The 25,669-nt window shown below is 40.8% G+C and overlaps 1 protein-coding gene across 5 annotated transcripts in view; it reads left to right on the top strand.

Annotated features, from left to right (window-relative positions):
- The window catches only part of MAP3K4 (mitogen-activated protein kinase kinase kinase 4), a 108,065-nt gene that overhangs the window by 69,146 nt on the left and 13,250 nt on the right, over positions 1-25,669 (top strand). For 2 of the 5 annotated variants that reach the window (XM_059940870.1, XM_059940874.1), the window contains exons 6-19: positions 3,036-3,193; positions 6,599-6,715; positions 8,173-8,272; positions 8,367-8,450; positions 10,524-10,790; positions 12,175-12,324; positions 14,321-14,482; positions 14,976-15,109; positions 15,646-15,724; positions 16,539-16,617; positions 20,162-20,258; positions 21,073-21,216; positions 24,454-24,554; positions 25,242-25,322. In XM_059940870.1, the coding sequence (XP_059796853.1) occupies positions 3,036-3,193; positions 6,599-6,715; positions 8,173-8,272; positions 8,367-8,450; positions 10,524-10,790; positions 12,175-12,324; positions 14,321-14,482; positions 14,976-15,109; positions 15,646-15,724; positions 16,539-16,617; positions 20,162-20,258; positions 21,073-21,216; positions 24,454-24,554; positions 25,242-25,322 (1,753 nt within the window). The remainder of the gene's footprint in view (positions 1-3,035; positions 3,194-6,598; positions 6,716-8,172; positions 8,273-8,366; positions 8,451-10,523; positions 10,791-12,174; positions 12,325-14,320; positions 14,483-14,975; positions 15,110-15,645; positions 15,725-16,538; positions 16,618-20,161; positions 20,259-21,072; positions 21,217-24,453; positions 24,555-25,241; positions 25,323-25,669) is intronic. The other 3 variants (XM_059940871.1, XM_059940873.1, XM_059940872.1) reach the window with 3 other exon arrangements.

Below are 25,669 nucleotides of genomic sequence, written 5' to 3'. Positions count from 1 at the left end.
CGAAAAAATATCCAAAGCCAATATGACCAAATATTAACATTTGTTCATTCTGGGTATTATTTGTAAAAATATTGTAAAGCCACTTTACTTTTTAGTTAAAAAAAAAAGAGAGAGAGAGAGATTGAAAGGAACACTTTGCTGACAGAGAAGGAAGCAGATGCAAAGTCTCTGTGATGATGCAGGATAAGGGAAGCAGCTTTGGAACGAAGGTTCCCAGGAAAGCCTTGGGAAGGGACCACTGTGGCTGCAGTTAGAGGAACAGCCTGGGGGGACCCAGAGTCAATGGGAGAAGACCAGGCAGAGACTAGTCTAGAGGTGCACACGCTAGTCCCTGGATTACAGTGGAATAGCATAAATTTAGGAAAAAGCATAAGGCTTCGAAAGAAACGAAGGAAGTGAAGTTGGCAGGACTCAGGGATGGATTGGATATGGGGGAGGTATCGAGAGTGATTGCTGGCTGTCCAGTTTGTGCAGCAAGATGAATAGTGAAGATGGTAGGTCCAGTGAGAGTTTTTAAAATCGAAGATACCTGAGACCATTGGAAAGCCTTCGGCGTTGATTTTGTTAAGGGAAAGAGATGAAAGAAAATCTCATATATATATATATGTAAGAGAAAGGAGAAGACCGATGGTGTCAGTTTCCTCAGGTATCACAAGGAAACGGGTCTCAAAACACAAGTGCTGGGCTTAGCAGGAAGCACAGCTCCTCTACTATGAAAAAGGGAAGGATGGTAGGTAACAGCATGTAGGTTTCTGTTATTTGTTTCACGACGATGAGAGCTTTTATATCTAATGACTTAAAGTTTTTTTGTGAAGAGAGACGAGATCATCGGCTGAGAGTGGGTTAGGATGGGTTTTGGCAGTTTGAGGAAAATGGAGACGTTTCAAACTTGTGGTTGTAGAGAGAAGGAAAGTGAGCTGAGCAGAGGTACAAGTATTACCAGAAATGTGTGCCGTGTGGTTGGTGAATGTGACTGTGTAGAAGAGTGACTCCCCCCTGCCGTGGGACTCGTGGCCCTCAGCTTCTGGACCGTGCGGATGGGGAAGGGAGCTGGGCTTGTCTTGACAGGCAGGTGAGAAAAGGCAGGTGAGAAAAGGCAGCGTGAGCATTCCAGGCATGGCAGGGTGTAGGACGGTGGCAGGGACATGATCGTACTGACAGGAGCGCTGAATAAGGAGGACAGGGACCCAAGGAAGAGAGGAGTGAGTTGGAGGAAGAAGAGGAACCCGTGGACCGGAGTTCCAGATAAAGTGAAGAGAACAGTGTAGAGGGGGGAGTTGGGCAAACAAACTGGAGCGAGGAGAGGAGGTGTTAACATCAGTGTGTTTGAATTGGGCTTCGAGCGGTTCTGGTATTGGCAGGATCAGAAACGAAACCTTGTCAGAGAGGAGAAAAGGTGGTTGGAACTGGAGGCCATGGGGGAACGGAACTGAAATGGTGTCGGGGCGTCGTGCACCTGATGTTAAGTCACACAGCTGGTGGCTGAGCCTGGGATGGAGAGAAGACTGAGTCACAGGCTGGAGTCTGACGACTGACGGGTAGTTGAAAATCAGTAGATGATGGTGTGCAGAGGGGGCGTCGATGGTATATCTGATGACATCAATCTTAAAGGGGTAGGATATGTCTTTTGTTTTGTTTTTAAGTAAGACTGTGTAAGAGTGATGGTTTGAAAGTAGCAGTGGGGTGCACGAGGCTGCTGACTGTTTGCAGCCCTTGAGATATACTGTAAGATAGTTGCCCCTTGAGAGGGTTGTCAGGGAGAAGTGCAGCTCTCAGGACAGCCAGGTTTCAGGGAAGCCAAGGAGGTGAAGGAGCATTCCAGGAATGGAAAGGGAGGTCCTGGGCCCGCTGTACAAAAGACTTGTTTCATTTGGATGAGAAGGTCATAGACCCGTAAGTTGCAGGTTCCACACACACAGCTGTATTCATAGTGGACCCAGGACTGGAGATTCCTGCTGCACAGCCTGGGTGGAGGAGGACCCAGAATTATCCAAAGATACAAGAGAAGGCAGTTTTCTTGAAATGAAGACCCCAGATTTTTGCCTACTGAAAGTTATTGTTGGATCTCAGAAAATATTCATTTCGGTGAACCCTAAGATGTAGCCTGGTGAAATAACTGAAATCCAAGACTAGAGAAAGGGTCCCGTAAACATCTAAGCAGGGAAAGGAAGCCACCTTCAGGGAGCAGGGAGAGTGGTGATTAGTCTGGCATCAGTTTTCTTTATACTAACAGGACACATTGCGTTAGAAGGTAGTGGAGTAATGTCTTCAAGGTTCTGAGGGAGAGAATGTGTAACTTAAATGTTTTATACCCAGTCAAGTTATCCTTTCAGTAAAAGAATCCACAAACAGTGATGTTTCATAATATAACAATTGTTAACCTGTCTTGAGAAAATCTACTTGATAGTAAAACCCTGCTAAGCAACAGATAAATCAAGATAAGAATTGAGGACTGGGAAAGCTGTTGTAGAGGACTTGTGGTGGGCATAAACCCACCAGAAAGATTGGGTATTTTGGTTATAGATCATAATCTATATGTCATAAACCTTGAAAAATTATATCACGAAAATCTGGATGTTGGGAAGGTATAGTGGGAAGAAGTGTGCTCATTTCCTCCTCTTAACACGTAAGATACCATCTAAAGTAATTAAAGAAATAAAGGTCCCAACCTCTTAAAGGAATGTTATTCACAATATATTAATAATGAAAATTTCTGTATGCTATTTTGATTTTTTTTAACTTGATCGTACTTTTCTATACAGTACAAATATTGTAGTTACTTTCTTAGTAACTTGCAGCAGTTGTGAATAATGTGTTAAATTGCTGAGGAGTTGAGTTATACAATTAAAAGAAAAATGCTATTTAGACATCAGTTAACAGTGATGCAGAATCTCGCTTTTCTCAGAGCTTCATGCCTCAGTGGTCCCTCTTCCACTCGCCCTTCTGATTTATAGCTTTCATGTTAACAGAGATGAAAGTTGTGGGTTGTTGAATTCTATTCTCAGATATCTCCTTTTACATTTTTGTATTTTAAGGTATATTTTGATTACATGAGAAGCTGGATCCAAATGCTACAGCAATTACCTCAAGCGTCTCATAGTTTAAAGAATCTGTTAGAAGAAGAATGGAATTTCACCAAAGAAATAATCCATTACATCCGGGGAGGCGAAGCACAGGCTGGAAAACTTTTCTGGTAGGAATCCTTATACGCCTGTCTTCCTTTCTCACTTGTACTCCTGGCTTGCTCACCAGTTCTATTCTACATGTGTGAGTGTTTAGTTACATGAAAATGACAATCATTCATATCTTTTGTGTGCCGAAGCTTTGTTATCCTTAGAGCAGTGGTTCTCAGCCAGGGGTGATTCGCCCCCTGGGGACGTGTGGCAGTGTCTGGAAACAGTTCTGATTGTACTGACTGGGAGGGGCTACTGGCATCTAGTGGGAACAGGCCAGGGATGCTGCTAAACATCCCACAATGCACAGGACACAGGACAGCCCCCCAAACAAAAATTATCCACCCAAAATGTCAATTTTGAAGTTGAGACATCCTGCCTTAGAGTACACCCTCTTGGTTATACAAAAGGAGGAGAATTTAAGGCCTCTGACAAGTGGAGTAGACCTGGAGACCTTTTGTATCAGTCTTGGTGGGCACTTCCAAAGCCTAACAAGTACGTATTTTCACTGATAATGTTTTGGGAATGTAATACTAATCACAGAATCTCTTTATAAACTGGGTATTTATATATGGTGAAAGAATTGAAACGTAAACCAAGGAAAAGCATTAGGGAGGGGGGGAGTGCTCACTGGTCTGTCTGTTCTAGGAAATGAATGTATCTTCTTGAGTACAGGCACCTGAGTGTTGAATGTGGGGTGTGTGGTGTTTGCTGGGGGCCACTCCCCTGCTGACTGACTGAGGACCAGGCCTCTCCTTGGCTCTAAACTCTGCTGCAGTTCTTTGGTGCTACCTTCTCTCACTTGCCCCATCAGCCATTTTATTTCTTCATTTCCTTTTTATGAGTTCTTTTACACCCAGCTCATGTTTCCTTCCCCTCCATTTATGTGCACTCTTTAGGACTTCAGCTTTTACAGAGTTTCCTTCTCACTTCAGAAACTCATTGTCCTCACCCTGACGGTCTTTGTTCCATGCTCAGTATCTCAGGATGTTGTATTCACTTTTCTGCCCTAACCACCAGTTCTTTTTATGTTTTCCTCTATCTTTATTTTGAGTGAACAGTGAACTTGCTCTTGTCTCAGGACTCATCCAGTCCTTCAGGCCGAGGTTCCCAGTCTGTCCTGTTTTCCTATTCAGATTGGCTCTCATAGTCAGCCTTATGAAAAAATGCATTCACTACCATTTTCAGCATCTCTCCCCCTCTTAATTTTCCATTGTTCTGCTTTGCCTGTAATTTCTTCTGTTTGCATCTTCTGTTCTCAGGCTGTCAGGCTTTGTTAAGGAAATTTTTTTTAAAGGTTACTGTTTCATTTCACTACCATTTCTTGTTATATAATTTCTTTGTACCCTCACTTTGTACCCTGTCAGTCTTTTTGTTTTTATCTTTTGCTTGTCCTTCAGGTTCCGTTCAGTGCAGTCTCTGGCCTTCAACTTCATATTCGTGTTCTGAGAAGCTCCAGAGCTTTTTCATTGCCTCTGCTGTGGGACTGTCCACCTGCACTGTTCTAGTTCTGGGCGTTTGTTGTGTTAGTGCAACATTCTGCTTCATACACTATTTGTCCCAGGTTCGGTCAGTCTCGGCATTAACCCTGACTCCTTTCTTTCTCTCACACACCACCTCTAACTCCATGCGGCTGTCCCTTCAGAATACATCCAGAATCTGACCTCTGCTCACCGCTGCCTATTTCCCCTCTTGCCAGCCTGTTATTTCTTACTTGTATTGCTGTAGTAGCTCTCTTAAGTAGTCTCTCTGCTTCTGCCCTTCATCTTCTATGGTTTATTCTCAGTGATCTTGTTAAAATGTACATCAGGCCATTTTTACCTCTGCTCCAAACATGCCAGTGGCTCTCCTCCTTACTCAGATAAAAGTGAGAATGCCTAAACAATGGCGCATAAGGCCTGGTACGGTCTGGCTTTTCATTCAGTCTTTGTCCTCGTCTCCTGGGTTCTCCTGTGCTTACTCTGTGGCCACAGGAGATTCCTTCCTGTGTTTCACAGGCTGGGCCTGCTCTGGCCTCAGGCTCTTTGCACTTGCTGGTCCCTCTACTTGGACTGCTCTTCACCAGTTATTTCCATGACTCATTTCCCCACTTCCTGTAGGTCTTTGGCCAAGTGTTACCTTCTGCATATTAAAAGTTGAAATTCCTACCTGCAAGTACACCTTAGCTTTCTTCCCTATTTTATTTCTCTCCATAGAACTTATCCGTATCTGAAATACTGTATATATATTTTTAAATTTTATTTATTTATTTTTCTCCATTCACTGGAGGGATTTTATCTGTTTTGTTCTGTACTGCTTACTCCATAACAGCTACTGAATATTTGTTGAATAAATTGATCCTGAATATCCTTGTATACTACTGCTCTTAAAAGCATGTTTCCAATCAGGACATTTTCCCAGTCGGTTATTTTTAAAGGCCACCCTCTTTGCCTACCAAAGGAAGATCACACAGTTCCATGACATCCAGGGCCTTCCACAGCACGGCCCGGTTACCTTCCTGGTCTTATCCCCCCCTCCTCTGCTCTTTCCAGGTTGACAGTTTCTTTTCACAAACATGCGTCTTGCTTAACACATCGTCATGCCCTTTGATCATATTTATTGTTCTTCCTGGACTTTCCTTCCCCCTCCTCCATTCTCTTCCTGTCAGAGCCACTCTTCCCACTGTTGTAGTTGCTGCAGTTCTGCATTGCCCGCAGGGCCCATTGAACTCATACCTTCAGCTGGGTTTCATCTCGCTCCTCAGACAGCTCCCCTAGCAGTTACCTTCTGCCCCATCCGATGTTGGTTGTAGACTTACCTGCTCTGTTTTACTAGGTTATAAGCTCCTTTTCATCATAGAAACCAGTAAGCTGCCGTTGAATTTTTACTAAGCTCATTTAGATTTATTTTATACGATTGGGTTTGCATTTTAACCCTAGTATTTAGATTGTATACTTGATGAGAAGCATCAGCTGATTAGAGTAGTTCATGTTTATTGACTATGAAAGCTAATTGTGAGGGAAGTTTTTAAAAACAATTGCATTTAAGGAATTCACTTTATTTCTTACTCCAACATTTAGTTCATTAAGCTTTTAAAAAATATTTTGTTGTAGATATATGTTTGAGGCCATTTTATACCATTTTGAACATTTGTTTAAGATGAAAATAATATGTGTGATAATTACATAGCTACTGTGAATGTAATTTAAGATTTTAAGGTTTATAATGAAAAACTGGTTGTGGAACAAAGGTACATACATTCCATAATAGAGATTTCTACTTTTTTCACATTAATCATGATTTTATATTAAAAGAAAATTCTCACTGTCATTGATTTTTAAACTGTTAAAATAATAGCTGAATCTTTGAGTTTCTCATTCAAGAATTAGAGTGAGTGAGGACAGTTTTTCTTCTCTGGTTTACTTTTATTGTTTTTGTTCCCTTAGTGACATTGCAGGAATGCTGCTGAAATCTACAGGAAGTTTTCTAGAATTTGGCTTACAGGAGAGCTGTGCAGAATTTTGGACCAGTGCTGATGATAGTAGTGCTTCAGATGAAATAAGGTTGAAGTTGCATTTTCTTTCCTCTCCCATTTTTTATTTCATGTAGTTTTAGTCTTGGTAATGAGCCTGAAATGAGCCTTGTTGAAACCAAATCATGTTAGACTTGAAGAATTTGGGTAGTAGACATAAAGGGATTTATTTCTTACTACTGTATTGTCTTTTTATATGATCTCTTAGTTATGGTTTTATGTCAAATTGTCTTTGAAGGTGATTTTTATTTAACCTAATAAAAACAGTGTCCTTAGAGAAAATGTTGTTTAAGTTGACTAAAAATGAGTAGAGTAGAATTCATTCACATGTTCTGGAATGTCTTTAATTAAATAATTGTTTCTGTCCTTTAAAGACTCTGTAGCAGTCCATGAATACATCTAATTGATATTTGGTACATTTTTATTGTTTTTATACTAAGCTTATCCCTTCTGTTGAACTTTAAGCTTGAGTACCTGAAACCACGGCTTGCACATCTACTGCATTTCCTCCAATTCTGTGCAGATGGCATTGAGGATGAACCACGTTAAAGTGCTGTTTTTGTGGCATATGTAATACTCATATAGCTATTTAGTGGCCAATTATCAGCAATATCCTATGAGTCAACATTAGGAAGTGCTCAGGCAGAACTAACTTCTCTAGAGATGTTTTCTCTCACTTTCCAAAATTTGATAAAAAACGCATTTTTGGGTTTCAGAACACTGGGATGTCTTTGTGCCAGGATTAGAGAAAGAAGTTGACCACATAGGCTCTCACCTGGGAAAATACCTAATAGCTGAGAAATGGGGTGAATTAGTTTGTAGAAGGTCTTGCAGTTTTGAACACTCACATGGAAGATTCAAAATGTGAGAATTCAAGAATTAAGATGGTGAACTAGAGAATGGCTCTGATAATGCTCTGGTTGTTTACTAGACGTGGGTTCATGGGCAGTGATTTGTGGGGCTGACTCTTGTCCTGGCCCCAGAGAGGCCACGTGCCTTGTGCACATCTCTTCCCAAGTTACAGCTCAGTGATGTCCTGTTGGTGGATGGAAAACACCTGTGATGGGAGTATTCACACCATGAAAATTGGCAAGCACCACACAAGACAGTATTTTTGGGAGAGCAGGTTGTTAAACGTTTACTGGTTCACTACTATTATGTATATATTCCTTTTTAGTTAGATTATGAGCTGGGAGTCAAGAACTTATTTCACACTCCAAGAATTATCTTAATGAAGCCTTTAGAAGATTGAGCATACTCTTATTTGGAGGTTATTAAGTGTGCCTTACTTATTTAAAAAATACAAGTACTTTCTAGAAAGCTGTAAGGGAGCAAGCTTTTGAATATTATGAATCCATTCCCAATAATTGCTTGCTTCTAAAATCCTCGGTCTTCATTAACGTGATTTGGAATTTGCTTCATCTGTATTGTTGTGTATTTCTTGGCATACCGTAATGTATTCTAACTGGATTTCAATCAACTTGGCAGGAGATCTGTTATAGAGATCAGTCGAGCACTGAAGGAGCTCTTTCACGAGGCTAGAGAAAGAGCCTCCAAAGCACTTGGATTTGCTAAAATGCTGAGAAAGGTGAGTTAACAATCCTGATTAATTATTATTTTTTTCTTGTCTTATTTTTTAAAAAGCTAACCCTAAAGAAGTTTCTTTGTAACTGTGATCCTAGGACCTGGAAATAGCTGCAGAGTTCATCCTTTCAGCCCCAGTTAGAGACCTCCTGGATGTCCTGAAATCAAAACAGTACGTTAAGGTATGTATTTAAGGTGGCATAATTATTTTACCTTTCTTACTTTACTCTAAACAGGCAAACTTTTTCTTAAAGGTCTAGATAGTAAATATTTTAGGCTTTGCAGGCCATATGTGGACCCCAGTTTTAAGACTGTCCCATAATTTCCCAATGCAACAATTAGAAAAACAAAGTTTTTCATACTTGACTTAACTAACTTGTTTTAAGAATGCAGAAGAAAAACCCCAAACATTTACTCATACAATATAATTTATCAAATTAGTTACACATATATATTTAAAATAATGTCTATAAAGTAATGTGTTGCTTTTAAGTAATTGTTTTCTCACCCTCACATTTCCTGAAACAATTCAAACTTTCTACATGAATCTTTGATGTCAGTGTCCTGGCCATCACTAGACCCACTTTTTTTTTTTCTTTAATTTTTATTTATTTATTTATTTATTTATTTATTTATTTATGGCTGTGTTGGGTCTTCGTTTCTGTGCGAGGGCTTTCTCTAGTTGCGGCGAGTGGGGGCCACTCTTCATCGCGGTGCGCGGGCCTCTCACTATCGCGGCCTCTCTTGTTGCGGACCACAGGCTCCAGACGCGCAGGCTCAGCGATTGTGGCTCACGGGCCCAGCTGCTCCGCGGCATGTGGGATCTTCCCAGACCAGGGCTCGAACCCGTGTCCCCTGCATTGGCAGGCAGATTCTCAACCACTGCGCCACCGGGGAAGCCCTAGACCCACTTTTTGAGTCACCATCTTTGCTCCCATTTAAGCTGTTTGAGCTTAGTACTTTTAGAATCTGTGTATGATGTCACTGGAAGTTTTATCCCACGTGTGTTTATGTGTGACTTGCACAACGTAATCACATATGTACCCCTTGTTAAAGTGATCTTTAAAAGGCTTTTTATGGTGCCCCTGTCAAGAATAATTAGTGGATCTGTATTAACATTTATTGCCTTTCACTGAGTCAGGTGACTTTCTGTTTCAAAGACATGGTGCCGGGGGCTTCCCTGGTGGCGCAGTGGTTGGGAGTCTGCCTGCTGATGCAGGGGACACGGGTTCGAGCCCTGGTCTGGGAGGATCCCACGTGCCGCGGAGCGACAAAGCCCGTGAGCCACAATTACTGAGCCTGCACGTCTGGAGCCTGTGCTCCGCAACAAGAGAGGCCGCGATAGTGAGAGGCCCGCTCACCGCGATGAGGAGTGGCCCCCACTTGCCGCAGCTGGGGGGGGGGGCCCTCGCACGGAGACGAAGACCCAACACAGCCATAAATAATAAATAAATAAATTAAAAAAAAAAAAGACATGGTGCCGGCATACTCCCCTGGGATTCCGCTCCTGGTGCTGAAGACCCTAGCCACCAGTGCCCACTGCAGTGCATTGCTCTGTGGGGACAGCTTTGCCTAAAAACTGCACTGCAAAGTGGCATTCACTCAGGTTGTTTCAGGCTGACATGCTTCCCCTGATGAGTGTTCTCTTTGTTGTTGACAATAAAGAAATTGAAGGATGCCCTGTACGTGGACAAACTTTACCAAGCCTCTCCCCCAGTACAGTCACACTCTCCCTCCTCCGGTCCCATTGAACTGAGTTGCAGTCGGCTCTCCGTATCTGCGGGTTCTGCAGTCGCTGATTCAACTAACTGCAAATTGAAAATAGTTAGGGAAAAAACATTCCTGAAAGTTTCAAAAAGCAAAACTTGAATTTGCAACATGCTGGCAACTATTTACATAGCATTTACATTGTATTTACAACCTTTTACATAGCATTCACATTGTATTTGGTATTATAAGTAATCTAGAGATGATTTGAAGTGTACGGGAGGTTGTGTATAGGTTACATGCAAATACTATGCCACTTTATATAAGGGCGTATATATTTATATTTTGGTATCCGAGGGGATCTCGGAACTAGGCCTCTGTGGATGCCCAGGGTCGACGGGACTTGCCGCTCCCCTCATAGCTCTAATTAATGCCTTTCCCACATCTCCTTGCCCAAACCCACTTGTTCTTTTCTAGTTTTTTTTTTTTTTTTTTTCTATAATATACTATGTTCTTTAATTCAAGATTTTGGATTGTTTCTTTTCCAGGTACAAATTCCTGGCTTAGAAAACTTGCAGGTGTTTGTTCCAGACACCATTGCTGAGGAGAAGAGTATTATTTTGCAGTTACTCAATGCAGCCGCAGGAAAGGACTGCTCGAAAGACTCATATGAACTACTAATTGACGCCTATCTGCTTCTAACCAAACATAGTGACCGCGCTCAGGACTCAGATGGCAGCTGGGCCACGTGGGAGGCACAGCCTGTCAAAATTGTGCCTCAGGTGGAGACTGTTGATACCTTGAGAAGCATGCAGGTCTGTCTCACTCCCAGTCCCTGCCCCACCGTTCCCCCGCTGCCTGGAAGCAGCATTGCTTACGTAAAATACTTTTAGGAAAAGGAATTGTTAGCAGCTCATGAATGATCGGTTTAAGCAGTCTCAAGTATCCACTTCCCCAAAATAGACCTTGATGTTTTGATAGATAGTTTTGTAGCATTATTGTACTAAAATATTCGGCCAAATTCTTTAAGTATGTTCAATTATACCAAAATATTTGAAATGTTTTCTTTATATCTTTCCTTACTCCAGCCATGTATGTAGTTAGAGCCAACCACCCCTGATCTGAAAGGAGTTATCTACTCCTTTAATTTGTAGTTCCAGAAAGCCCAGTTCTCCAAGTACTCTGATTTGTTGGCTACTTAAGTGTTCATTTTTGTAGTCAAGGTTGTCACCTGCCTACCTAACAGGGATCCCATGACAATCTGTGTAACTCAGTAATTAAAACTGTAAGAAGCCTCCTCATGCCTCTGTGTTCAGCTCTGGAACAGCAGTGGTGAGTGCACCTGTGCACCTTGAACTCAGCCTGACCAGAGCTGGGCACCCTGGCCAACTGTCCCCTCAGCTCTACGAATCTGCCTTTTCTCTGTATTCTCTGTCTCAGTGACTGGTGCTCTGTCCACTCAGTTGTTTAAACCAGGATGTGACAGTTCATACAATTTCAGCCTCCCCCCCTTCCCACTTAGTCACAAGCCCCAGCACCGAAGCCTTTCTAGTACATGAGCCTTTCTCTGCATCCCCAGAGCAGCTGCCATGGTCAGACTTTACCAGCCCTTTCCTGGACTGTTGCAGGGCCCTCCTTGCTTCAACCCTCGCCTTCCCTCCCTCCAATTCTGTATTTGTTTGCTTGTTTTGGTACTTCCAGAATGATCCTTAAAATTCGTACATCTCATCACAGGTCTACTCAAAATACTGCAATGACCATCACTTAAAGAATACAAATCATAAAGTCTTGATTTCTGTTTCATGCAAGGCCCCTCATCTCATCCCACTCTTACTCCTGCATTTTCTATCTCCACATGCTGCTTCAACACACACACACACACACACACACACACACACACACACACACACACACTCTGCTCCAGGAGTAATGAATTTCTTGGAGTTCTAGCATACTTCAAAGACTTCATGCCCACTTAATTCCACGGGACTCCTCCCCATTGCGCTGGAGAGCGGAACCGTCAGTGCCCACTGCAGTGTGCTGCCCCATGGGAGCAACTGTGCTTGACAACTACTTTCTGATCAGATGGTTGCTGGCCTGGTGGCCCTGAGGTTGGTGTTGTTTTGGGACTGGGGGTTGAACTAGAGTGGAAAGCTAAGTGGGTCTGTGTTTAAGCCCTGTGCTTGCTTTTCCTCCCAGGTGGATAATCTTTTACTAGTTGTCATGGAGTCTGCCCATCTCATAATTCATAGAAAAACTTTCCAGCAGTCCACTGAAGGACTCATGACTCTACGCCAGGAGCAGACATCCAGTCAGCCCGTCATCGCCAAAGCTTTGCAGCAGCTGAAGGTATTTCACCATCAGCTCTACTGTAGCTAATTTATTTACGTTTGGTGTAATGCTAGGGAAGAATCAGTTTGTTATAATTTAAGTCACTCCAGGGACTTGAACTCTTAAATTGTCCTCCCCATTCTCCCTCTCTTCCCATTTTTCCCATGTCTAAATTAAAAATTTCCTCGATCTTTCTTGGAACTGTGTAACATTAGAATTGGAGAGGATAAACATTTGAATCGTTACATGACTTCTTAATGGTCACGTGGTTGGTCAGTATTGGACTTTTAGGTCTCCTCATTCCTAATCCAAGTTTATTTCTCCTTTAGCAATTACCAGTATTTACTAGAGGCACCTTAAGTCAAAAATGTGTAATTTAAAAGAAGAGTTATTTATTCTTTCATTTAACAGATGATTCAGTCAAATTAATTGAGAAAGCTAGTTGCAGACAGGCAGAAAGGCCTTCAAGTTCATGACAAGGCAGAGCCTTGCCTTCTCTGCCATTATTTCCCGTTTTCACCTGCTTCCTATTTTGCACTCCATTTATCAGTCTTGGTCTCATTCACACTTTCCCGCAGCCCGTCAGTCTTCTCAGTCACCTTAAGGCTTGACTTCTTGAAGAAGAAGGACTTCTTGAAATTACAAGTAGTTTTGATAAACGTTTGTTTCCCTTTTGTCAATCTGATTTGTCTTATTTATCTATAAACATTCTTTCTTATAGATTGTCACCCCACTCAGATACCAGGGCAGGGGACTTTTGTTTTTTCTTTTAGTTTGAGTTAATGAATTCTGGAGAGTACAAAAGTATATAAGATATTGATTCTCCTTGAGCTTAAGGAATTTGTAGCCTTAAGGATCTGAACTGTCACACTAAAGTACAGAGGAGGGAGAGATTAGACCCTCCTGGTAGCATCTGGGACTTCCTGCCATGGAGGCATTTCAGCTTGGGAGTATTTCAAAAGATGCAAATTGGGAAGGGACCAGTAAGAGAAACATTTGGGCATTGGTATCTGTGGGCCAGGGTTATGGGAACGCTCACTGAATATCAAGCAGTCTGATTTGGTTGGATCTTGGTGTATACAGTGGAAAGTAGTGAGAGATGAGGCTAGTAAAATCAGGTGGGCAAAAATCAGGCTGTTGAGAGATTTTGGATTTCATCTTCTAAGCCCCAGAGAATTGTCGAAGATTTTGGAAGAATATTTTGAAATACTATGTAGAGGAACTACCTGATAGAGACATGTGTACATACGTGTGTGTTTAAGGGTGGGTGGAAAGGGAACCCAATTTGGAGCTGTTGTACTATTAATTAGGGAAGACAACAAAGCTTGAGCTAGGGCAGGGTTTCTCAACCCCCATACTGGTGACATTTTAGGTCAGTCCATAATTCTTAGTTTGGGGGAGCTGCCCTGTGTGTTGTAAGATGTCTGGCAGCATCCCTGGCCTCTGCACAGTAGATGCCAGTAGATTTCACAACACCCCCCCCCCCCACCCCATGTTTGGACAACCAGAAATATCTCCAGACGTTGCCAGTATCCCCTGGGGTGGTAACATTGGCCCCGGTTGAGAACCCCTGAGCAGGGAGATAAGAAGGGCAGTACGACTAATAACACTGTGGAGGTCATTTGGAAATCATAGTTCACTCTGTGGAATTGAAACCTTACTTACACTTGAGCACCCACCGAGGGGAGAAAACAACTGGTGGTTGACAGGCAGAAATATCGAAGCTGTAAGCCTCTATTCAAAGACCACCTTGTAATTAGGCATTATATTTTAAATGGACTGTTTTCCTCTTGTATTTCATAAGTTTTTAAGAATACCTAATACAAATAAAAATGAAAATACTAAATTTTTTTCTATTTTTGGTCATTCCTTTTGAATAACCAAAATAAATATGACTGGAATATATTACAATGGTCAATGTCTGTGTGATGATGAAAGAAATCTTCCTCTAAAATACAATAAGTATTGTGTGATTTGTTGCACTTTGGATTAATTATGGTTTGGGATTCTTTAGAATGATGCATTAGAGCTTTGCAACAGAATAAGTGACGCCATTGACCGAGTGGACCACATGTTCACTTCAGAATTTGACGCTGAAGTTGATGAATCTGAATCTGCTACGTTGCAGCAGTATTACCGAGAAGCCATGATTCAAGGGTACAATTTTGGGTTCGAGGTAGGTACAAAACAAGAGGAAAAACCCAGTACAATTTTGCAATTGCTTTGTAACTTACTTACAGAAAGCATTAGGAATCTTGTACAGCAAATCTCATGATCTCATTATTGTAATCACAGCTTAGTCAAGAATGGCATCTTACATCCCTATTGAATATCAGAAATGCTGGGTTACTTTTAAACTGTCAGATATTTACCCAGTTTTTATTTTGTGTTAACAGCTATCCACTTACATTTAAAAACCTTCTTTAAGAGATGTTTAATATCATAAAAAAGCATATTCTTAATTTCAACTTATGAGGAAGACATTTGTGAAATTGCATTTTAAGACCTTATTTTCTCTATAACTCTTCGCACTCTTTTTAGAATATGTGAAGTTCATTGGCTTTTGCTTTTTGTTTTTAGAAAAATGACATTTAAACAGCATTATAGTGTTTAGGTATTTGTGTAATCGTTTTCTTCTTAATTTTGATATACGTGAAATCTTCTTACAGTATCATAAAGAAGTCGTTCGTTTGATGTCTGGCGAGTTTAGACAGAAGATAGGAGACAAGTATATAAGCTTTGCCCGGAAATGGATGAATTACGTCCTGACTAAATGTGAGAGTGGTAGAGGGACAAGACCCAGGTAATGACCATGTAGGATGGCTCCTTCATGAGCCATGTGGGGTTGCTGATACTTCATTCTTATATTTTATGTGGGATTTCTGAGCAGATGACACAAAAAGCATTTTGAACTCTTTGGTGATCAGTTTTTTTCTTCCTTTTTTAAAAACGAACCTATTTACATAGAAACCCCCGTAAGTCTTGGAAAACTTTTTCTTTTGTAATTGTTCCAAAATGAGTTATCTTTAAGCAGTTCACATTCTCCCTGGACAGGTCTTCCTGATTGCTAATCTTCTTTTCTCCTTCATGAAATTTACGCCCGTTATTTAGTGTAAATGGAAAAGAAATTGGTAACCTGTTCCTTTACTAAAAAGCTATTTGTCTTTCTCAAAACATGCTGTAAACTTACTCAACACGAGGCAGATGATAGAGACACAAATGTGTTTTGTCCTAGATGGTAATTTTCCAATCAGATTACTTTTCAGTATTGTATAGACTAAAACAGCTATGGCATCTTCTTGATTGTTTTGTGACTCTTGAACTTTTCCTTCATGACAGGTGGGCAACTCAAGGTTTTGACTTTCTGCAAGCCATTGAACCTGGTTTCATTTCAGCTTTACCAGAAGATGACTTCCTGGTATGGGATATTCTAAAGTGTTTTTCCTTAAAAAACACAAATAAGTTGATCACTCTCTAGTTCTGATTGTGTATCTTTTTATTAATTTAAAAGCGGTTCTTAAATATTTTCACATAGTTGTAATGATAATGCTGAGAGGTTAAAGCACTAATAGCAGAGTAGGACATTCAGTGCTCTTTTTATAACAATATTGTTCAGCTTACCAAGTCAGCGTACAGTTGTTTGTGCAGCCTGGCACTTACAAAATACGTGTCAGTTTTGTATTTTATAAAGTGCTGCTGCTTTTTAGCAGCTTAATGAAGAACAAGGAATAGCTGTTTCACTTCGGTGTTAGTCACCGTGCAGCATGCGGGATCTTAGTTCCCCAACCAGGAGTTGAACCCACGCCTGCTGCAGTGGAAGCACGGAGTTTTAACCACTGGACCGCCAGGGAAGTCCAGTGTGCGTCAATATAGAGCATAATGGCAAATGTTAAATATTATCACCAGTATCCAGATAAATTCCATCAGATCAGAAAGATGTTGTTCAAATGTGAATTCATTCATTTTAGCCTCCAAATAGTAGAGGTGATTACAGAAGTCCTTTGTTTGTGTACATCATTGCACTGTGGGGAGCTGATAAAAAATGGAATTGTATATTATCTTAAATTATGTACGATTTATGTTTATACCTATTTTCTTTTAAACTAACTTTGAAAATATTTACTTAAGGATAGCCTGTTTCTCTTAAATATACCGAAAGCCTAATTTGTGCGACTTATATAATTGAGTGTACATTTTTTCTCTTTTCCTTTTCCATTTCCTTTGGTTTCTAGAGTTTACAAGCCCTGATGAATGAATGCATTGGCCATGTAATAGGAAAGCCGCACAGTCCTATTACAGGTTTGTACCTTGGTAAGAAAACAGTTAGAGCGCCTCTCCTAGAACCTACTGGTTTGGGTGAGCACATTGTCTCATCATTGCAGTTATTTAAAATGCTACAGAGGTTCTTTAAGAATATTCAGGAAAATGACAATGAAAGTTACAGGAATGAGGTGTATACGAAGAGAACTCCACAGTAGTCTTTCTGAATTTAACAGGAAGATTAAAATGCAAGCACAAGGTGGTCTGTGCTTGTCCACAGCATTAAACTGCAGGTTTTTTTCTTTTTACACCAACACTCTCATTCTGTTCTCCCCCCTAAATTCTTTTCCTCTGGGGAGGAGAGACTTGTAGAAATAGCTGTCTGGTAAGAAGCAAGGCCTTTCTTGCTGCAGGTGGGTGAGTATAATTGTTCTGCCCTTCCTTCCTCACCTTTTGAAAGAGAATGAGTTTGTTTTCTTCACAGCTTTCCCAAGTACCCATTCCTCACTAATGTAGAAAATCCTAATTGGTACCCCCCCCCCATTCCTATTTGGTGTTACTTAAAAAAAGAAAAAAGTTAAGTTCTGCTATAATGTACTTATATTACAGTTTTCAGTTCCAGTTGACATGTAGCTTTACAGTGTATGTTGAAACTTTAAAACAAAATATGTATCAGAAAACGGCTGTCTTACCCTATTCTTGAGATAGTAAACCAAAGCAAAACTATATTTATATGTAATAAACAACCAAAAATGAAAACTTAGAAATTTTAAACATTTCATTTACACAAAAGAAAATAATTCAGAAATGGTAAATTTATTGAGCAGCAGCTGTATCTTAAAGGGTACTTGCTAGCTACTCAAAGTTTAGTAGACCAGGTCTTAATGCTCGATTTCTTTATCTTTAAAATTCACCCAGTTTATACCTCTTTTTCTCCCAAGGCTGCTGTGAAATGAAAGTTATCATTTATAAAACTATTTGAACCCTTTATATAAAACGTGCTATATTCTCATCAATCTTTTGATTAAGCATATAATCATAAATACTTTGTTTCTGATTTCCCAAAATGTTTCTCTAAGAATACATGATAAATAATTCAGTAAAAATTACTTCTTTAAAGTATTTTATTACATAAGGAATCATTTTCATTGTAGAAAAAAATTACAATGTAGAAAATGTATGTAGTAAACATACATGTGGAAAAATATTACAAAGGGAAAAAAACCTCATACCCACATAGTTCACAGGTAGTCACTGCTGGCATGTGAGCCGCTGACCCTGCCTCGCCCCACACTGCGGGTGGGACAGTCGGTTCGCAGCACTCCCTGTGGGCACGAGTTGGCCTTCGTCCTCTCAGCCACTGGGATGGTGGAAACTGCCCTGGACGGAGAGCCAGATTGCCTGGCAGTTGAGTGACCTGGGGCTGCTCATTGAACATCTTTGAGCCTCCCCTACTAATGCTTAAAATCAGATGCTAATGAGGGTTCAATAATGTAATGACATTTTGTGAATTGTAGCGCTCTGCACATGGCAGGAGTCATCATTTGGTTCTGTGCTCTTTCCTTACGAGAGGAATTAATGAAAGTGAGAGCACATTGTCGTTGTTGCTGCTTACTGTTTTCTCTCCCTCTGCTCTACCCTCGTATGGATGGGTAGATAGACACTCTGTCATTGTAAGCAGATGGTGACAGTCTGGTATAGAACCTTCTATATTTTCTGTATACTCATATAATTACACGGATGCATTTTACCACACCTTTTTTTATGCCCATATAATCACACAAGTACAGATGTCATTGTTTTTTTTCCTGCCATTTACTGTATAAAAATTGGATCACATTGGATATTAATCTCTGACAATTGTAGAAATCCCTCCATGTCAACAAGTATAGATCCAATTCATTCTCTTTATTGGCTACGTTGTGTCCATTGTGGATATTCTACAATTCTTTCCACCATTTCCTTATTTGTTTGGTTAGTTTTGCCATGAAAAACATCTCTATGATAAATGTTCACCACTAGTGAAATTTGAGCATCTATTTTATGTTTATTGGCCATTTGGATTTTCTTTTCAATGAAGTAGCACAGTTTTGTAACAGATATACATACTCTTAAACGAAATGTTCTGTTTCATGAATGAAGAATGTTAAACTTGTGTGTGTGTGTGTGTGTGTGTGTTTTAAAAGTATTTATTTATTTATTTATGGCTGTGTTGGGTCTTTGTTTCCGTGCAAGGGCTTTCTCTAGTTGTGGCAAGCGGGGGCCACTCTTCATCGCGGCGTGCAGGCCTCTCACTATCGCGGCCTCTCCCGTTGCGGAGCACAGGCTCCAGACGCGCAGGCTCAGTAATTGTGGCTCACGGGCCCAGCTGCTCCGCGGCACGTGGGATCTTCCCAGACCAGGGCTCGAACCCGTGTCCCCTGCATTGGCAGGCAGATTCTCAACCACTGCGCCACCAGGGAAGCCCCATATGTGTGTGTGTTTTAACAGGATGTCTTTATTTTTATACCTTCATGGGAAAATTTTGTAGTAATTTTTGACTCAGTAGTTCTCAGTACGTTTGCTGAATTAAAGACATAAGCATTCTCACCAAATCATTTTTGTTTTTTCTTTTTGCCTTTGAATTTGCCTATTGAATTACTTCCATTTAGGGTTGTAATAGTTGATATAATGAGCCAGAGATACAGATTGCCTGGATTTCTTCATAACAATTACTTGATTTTTGTTTTGCAAGTTTTCCCTTCAGATCTCTCCGTTTTTGCTACTCCTCTCTCTCCTGTGTAGTGTTATTAAAAGTAAACAAAAGCCATGAAGAAGGAAGTATTTTCATTTAGGATAAACATATTTAGAGTAAAACATATGTAGACTAAAATTATTAACATGTGAAGAGAAAATATAACATTTTTAAAATAACTAGGGAGGGTTAAAACAAAGTTAAAAATCAGAGGAAAACATGTTAGGGAGAAATAGACAAAATATATCATATTCAGGACTAGTTACATTTAGTCATTGGGGAAGTAGAATTGTCAGCATTTTTGTAATTGCTAGGTAAGGTCTCTTTTTAAATTTTCGTTAAAATTTTATCTAGTTTTTAAACTTTGTTTTAAATCGTATCCATATTTACCTTCTACCAGAATATTTAAAAGAAGAAGAGAAGAAAACATGTTCTGAAAAGAATAATCAATTTAAACCAGTGTCCATCCTCCTGATTTGGTTTAAAGGAACTAAATAAAACTCCCAGTACTCACGAAAATGACAGTGACCTCTCCCCAGCTCAGGACCTATTGAAGTATCACCCCTGACCAGAATCTTTTTAAAAGTTCAGACAACATAAAGAACTCCTTTTTAGTGGAGAAATGCCACATAAACCACATTTTCATCTGTCTCTAAAATGTGTAATATAATTTTATTAACTTTCAGAAAGTGACATTTTCCCAGCACTTGTGTATGTAGTACGATTTTCTTACTTATATAAATGGTTTTATTTTGATCACCAGCAAAAGCAAGCCACCTCCCATTTCCACTGAATTGCCTGGTTTGACAGTTTTCTGCTGACCCCTTAACAAGTTGCGTTTGTCGCTCTTTTCACTGGCAGCCATTCATCGGAACAGCCCCCGTCCTGTGAAGGTACCACGATGCCATAGCGACCCTCCTAACCCGCATCTGATTATCCCAACTCCAGAGGGATTCAGGTATTTGGTGCTTGTCTAGTTGCTCGCTTTATGGATTCTTCTCTGATGTGCGTTCTGACGCTCCAGGAGCTGCTCATGCTTTTGCTCTGATACCAAATACTGTTTTCTGTGTTCTTGTTTATACATTTTAAAAAGCTCTTATTTTCGTTATCTTGAAGACATACCACAGTGCCTTAGTTACAAAAGAAGACTTGCAAGTTTGAAACAGACTTGTACCTTTCAAGATAACTTAGTTTCTCAGCTTATTTACAACCTCAAGCTACTAAATGCTTTCCAGCTTTGGAATAATTCTTTCCTTTCCTTTCTTTGAAAAATAACTTTAGGAAAACAAATTTGAGTGTGCATAGCATGGTAAACATTTGAAAAACGGAACTAAATGTCATTTTAAAAGTGGAGAAAAAACTGGAGTGATCCTTCCACTCTTGACTTTTATGTGTGTACGTAACTACGAAGCAACTTAAATTCTAAAGTGAGTTCGGAAACTCTAGTACATTCAAAATACTTACTTGGAATGTGGTGGCATTTCTGCATCTTGAAGTAGTGAGCATTTTTTCTCCCCTGTATAATCAGTTTTTTAAAGTTTATTTTTTTACATTACTTGCTAGGAAAGGACCACAGTTATTGTTAAAAATAATTAGTTCGAAATTAGTTATTTTTCTTTTTTGTACCTAGACCAGAATCTCAAAGAACAGTTTGCATTTTATATTTGACAATTATTTTTGGCTTCCTCACCCGACTTTATTCTTAATGGAAACCACGTGAGAGCCCATCCCCTGTGTCACCTGTGTTCCTGAAGCTCTTCTTCTCCTCCCAGCACCCGGAGCGTGCCTGCGGACACGCGGAGCCTCAGCAGCCCCGCCGCTGCCACTGTCACTGCCACCGCCGCCAGCGGTCGCCCTGGCCCCTCCGGCAGCGACTCTGCGCCGCCCAAACCCATCAGCAGTGCCCATGAGACCAGGTAGCCCCCCGACCAGCGTCACGTCTCCTCCCCCCGCCCCTGGTGCGCGGCCGCCGCGACCTCAGCTTTGGGGATGTGTCCCGGGACACGTGGGGCCTGCTTCCCCGCGGTGTGTGACGCTCAGGGGCCCTCCGTGGGGGGTCGTGGTCCCAAGGCTCCAGCACAAGTCGGTAATCTGCCTGATGTTTACATTCCTTTGGCACAAATGTTAACCAAAATGACCGGAGTCTCTGCTCATAATAACTATGAAAAGAGTGTCAGAGGAAAGAACCCGGTCCACTGATAGGAGAGTTTTGGCAAATAGTGCCTTTCCTGAGGAGTTTCTGAGGAGTCACTCAAAGATGACTTCTAGGTAATACCATTAGGTGGTGATTTGTTTTTCTAAGAGGATTACTTTTCTCACTCGGTTTCCTAATTTATGCAGTTGTTGATTAGAAGTAGTTTATAGTAGTGGAAAAATGAGTTCATGTGGTTTGTGTCTCATATAGAGACTAGATCATTACTGGAGAGAGCTGTCAGATGTTTGGCAGGCTCCAGAAAAATTTAAGTCTCTTGCATGAAGTCTTTTGTAGAAGTACTGAGGCTGTGGCAGTTTTTCCCATTCTAGCTGGGTTTTTTTGAGGGGGGGGGGAGTGGGCAGGGAGGGTAGAGGATTTCATCAAGGTCTCATATGCTTAATGGAGAAAGGACATTTGGTGGCTCTTAATTCCCCCCTTGTGCCTGGTAGAATGGACACCGTCACTATTCTCATATTCCCATAAGGATGATGATAGAGTCGAACAAAATTGACCAAAAAAGATGAAATTTTGAAAGAACTCAGTGCTCTGTATCCTGCTCCTAAGAAAAAATATTAGTATGTTGGCAGAAACATGGCACATGCTTTTAGAATTTAAAGTAGACTAAAATATTTTTAGACTTAGTTTATAACAGTCTAAAATTTCTACAGATATTTCCATTTTGCTCATTCACTAAAATAATTAATATTCCTAATTTTTAGCGACAACTGTCTATAACCTAAAAAAAAATGCCGAAGTACTTTACAGCTTAAGCAGTCAACTAAAAAAATTAACAATTAACATTGAACAAATCCCCATTTACCCTCTTTTTCTCATGTTTAGAACATTTCATGGCAGACATTTCCACACGTGCTTCATGTCCCTGCGGGGGGTTAAAACTGTCTTTTTTATTAACGCAGTAAGGGAAGCGATGTGCCCTAAAACGCAGTCATAGTTGAGGGGAACACTCAGCCAGAACTGTGGTTCACACGCAACTTCTCCAGAACTGGAGGTTTCGTGAACTCTGGTTGAGGCTTTTATAAGTTGGTGGTGTGTGCGTTGAATGTACTTGAGTACAGAAGTTAAAATACGTGCAGTCGGCCTCTCCCCGGGTTTTGTCCCCCAGGCTTTGCATTAAGTAGTTTCTCAGCATGTTTTGAGCAGCGTTTCAGAAGTGTTCTTCGTTTATGCTTTAGGACGATCCTTGAGATTTAGAAATTTTACTTCCATTGTAACATGCCATCTTGAAGGCCTTCGTTCACAGAGGAATAAAGTGATCTGTCCTTCGTGGCGGTGTGTGTGGCCGTAGGTGCAGAACAGCAGAGCCGTGAGGGCGTGCAGAGCCGCGGGTCGCCAGCCTCCCGGCCGCCTCCAGCCTTAACCCCGTGGCCCAGCCTCCCGCGCCTGTGCAGGGACCACACGTGCCCCTCAGCCGGGGTCTCCGAGCAGCCCTGGGCCGTGAACAGGCTGTGAGGAGGCAGGGTGGTACCTGCGCTTTCTGACGTCGGCAGGCGTGTGTGCAGCCCTTGCCTGTCTTAGAGATACGTCAGCCACGGTGAAATTTTACTTTGCCCCACAGCTTCTGATAAATATTTTGATTCGATACAGTTTGACTTAGGAAATAGTCTGGGCTTCAGTTATTTTACCGTTGTTCAGAAAACATTTTTGCAGTTTCTCGCTGCTGCCTCTTACTGGTCTGCAAGAGCTGATTGTTCATTTTTCAGGAATCCTGCAAGCCAGTTGTTACGCCACGGAAATTGTTGAAGTCTATACCCTGCCGCTCCCCCTGCAAATGGTTGTTAAACGTTCCACCCGTGCATCACTTCATCTAAGTGTGTTTTCTTGCCTGTTACACTGGCAAAAATGTGAGGATGTCGAATTGGCTAATCTTCTCTCTGGGAAATCAGGAAATTAGAAATGTCGCGTGGCTTCTCTGTGGTCCCAGGCTTTGGCACAGCTTAGGAGTGGGGTGTGTTTCTTCACTTCAGCATCAGTGATTTTTCCAGGAAACAGTGCCAAGACTCTTTGATGAACTAATGGCAGTGGAAGGTGTCCCCGTCACTTCAGACTTAACAAGTACTATACCAGATATGAGAGTTTAGGGAAATAGAGGAGCAGTGCATACTTCATAATTTGTGAATGTCTGTCCAGTAGACAATGTTGCTTTAAACCTACTCAGTCTATAATAAAAAAGAGCATAAATGCTACCATACTTCATTATATCATTCATTTAAAAAAATATGCACTAAACTTGTTAATAAACTAACACTGTATTTATTTTGGATGATTTGAATTATAATTTTAACACTTTCCCTTATTTAATTCTGGGCTTTAATCTTTATGGATTCATTCTGGATGGCTGAACACTTTATTCTGGAAAAGCAGCAAATTAACTTTGCCCTTTATACGTTAAGCTTCCTGCTCTTCTGCACTTTTGCTTGGCTACTGCTTGAGAAATTGATAGGTATTCCCTTACATTTGCTCATTAAGAGATTTGAGCTCTTTGAATCATGTAATGATTTTAGCACTTCAAATAGAATTAAGTACATAAATATAATGTGATGATTTTAAATATTAGCCAGATTTGGCTCATACTTTTTATCCATCCTGGGCTTAAAGTATGGCGCTTTCAGCACATGTCAATGACACTTCAGTAAATACTGTTTTATTTTTTTTGTTGTTGCTGTTTTTAACATAAAGCGATACATGATGCAGTCAGGTTCTCACGCGTTCTCCTTCCAAACTCCAGGGACAGGTGTCTCCGTAGGAGCACTGCTACTCTGGGAGAATAATTCTTTGTTTGGGACTGTCCTTTGTGTTGTCCTTTACCCACTAGATGTCAGGTGTTCTTGGGGGGGAAAGTTACCCCCAGTTGAGAATCCCTGCTCTGGAAGAATCTCACAGATCTTTCATTTTGAGTTCCATTGAATTGATAGCTTAATTTTCAAAAATATTAAAACAGGGGTTCCAGCGTCCCTGAGAATGATCGATTGGCTTCCATAGCGGCCGAATTGCAGTTTAGGTCCCTGAGTCGTCACTCGAGCCCCACCGAGGAGCGAGATGGTGAGTGTGTAAGGTGTCACCTGCATCTCCAGTCAGCCTAACCGTTTGTCTCAGTCCACCAGTTTCTGCTGTTAAGGCTTTTTAAAAGAAATGACGAAAAGGAGTGACAGAGCCTTGTGAGAAGGATTAGTGCTGAACACATCGGCTTTTTAATAGATGCCTTTTTAGCTATATTTGCATCTTTTCTTTTTGTTGCTAAATAATTTTAAAAAGTTATTATTCCTGATATTTTAATTGTTGAGCACGCTTATTCACTTTAAAAATATAAAGTGGCACTGTGCTTGTTGATGATATGCTGAAGTTTTATTATAATGCAGAACTAGGAGTCTTTGCTCAGAAACCACATGGTTGCTCCTGCTGTAGCTCTGCTGGGCTCCTGGGCAGGGCCTCGGGAGGGGGGCCCCCAAAGAATCCAGTTTCTGCTCAGTATTCTAAGGTCTGTTACTTGTGGAAAGTTTTTGTGGTTAAAGTCCTGTAACTCCATTAACAACTTTTTAGCTTGGTGCAATTTGCTATAAATGATTGTAGAGACAGCTTTTCACACTCACCTCAAACAGAAATTAACCACCAGGAATGACAGGTTGATGGTAACTAATCATCGCTACTCACCATTTCAGTCTTGCTCTGAATTAAATAAGCTTATTTGTTTTATAAGTCTTAATTTGTATGAAAAAATACTTTCTGCAGAACCAGCATATCCAAAAGGTGATTCAAGTGGGTCAACTCGAAGAAGTTGGGAACTTCGGACACTTATCAGTCAGACTAAGGGTAAGAGAAAGAATGTTGAACTTAACACGTTTAAGCATAAGGTGAGCAGTTTCCGCTAAAATATGCTTTAGCTTCTGAATTATTAGACCTTCTACGTTAATGTTTTGTGATCTTTTTTATACCTCTGACATCACTTTCTGTCTGTGCTGTGTTTGTGTCCATTTCCTATTTTTTATAAACTCCTTTGGAGCAGGAACATGTCTTACTCAGTTTTGTATTCTTTAAGCAGTGTGATGGTTCATTTTATATGTCACCTGGGTGGGCCCTTAGCATAATTCTTTATACATGGTAGGAATATAATAAATATTTGCGGAATGAATAGCCATGTATGTCTTATGCTAAGAAGC

This window comes from Balaenoptera ricei, chromosome 12 (assembly GCF_028023285.1).
Source record: "Balaenoptera ricei isolate mBalRic1 chromosome 12, mBalRic1.hap2, whole genome shotgun sequence".
In the NCBI taxonomy this organism is placed as follows: Eukaryota; Metazoa; Chordata; class Mammalia; order Artiodactyla; family Balaenopteridae; genus Balaenoptera; species Balaenoptera ricei.
This window is presented reverse-complemented; position numbering and strand designations above follow the sequence as displayed.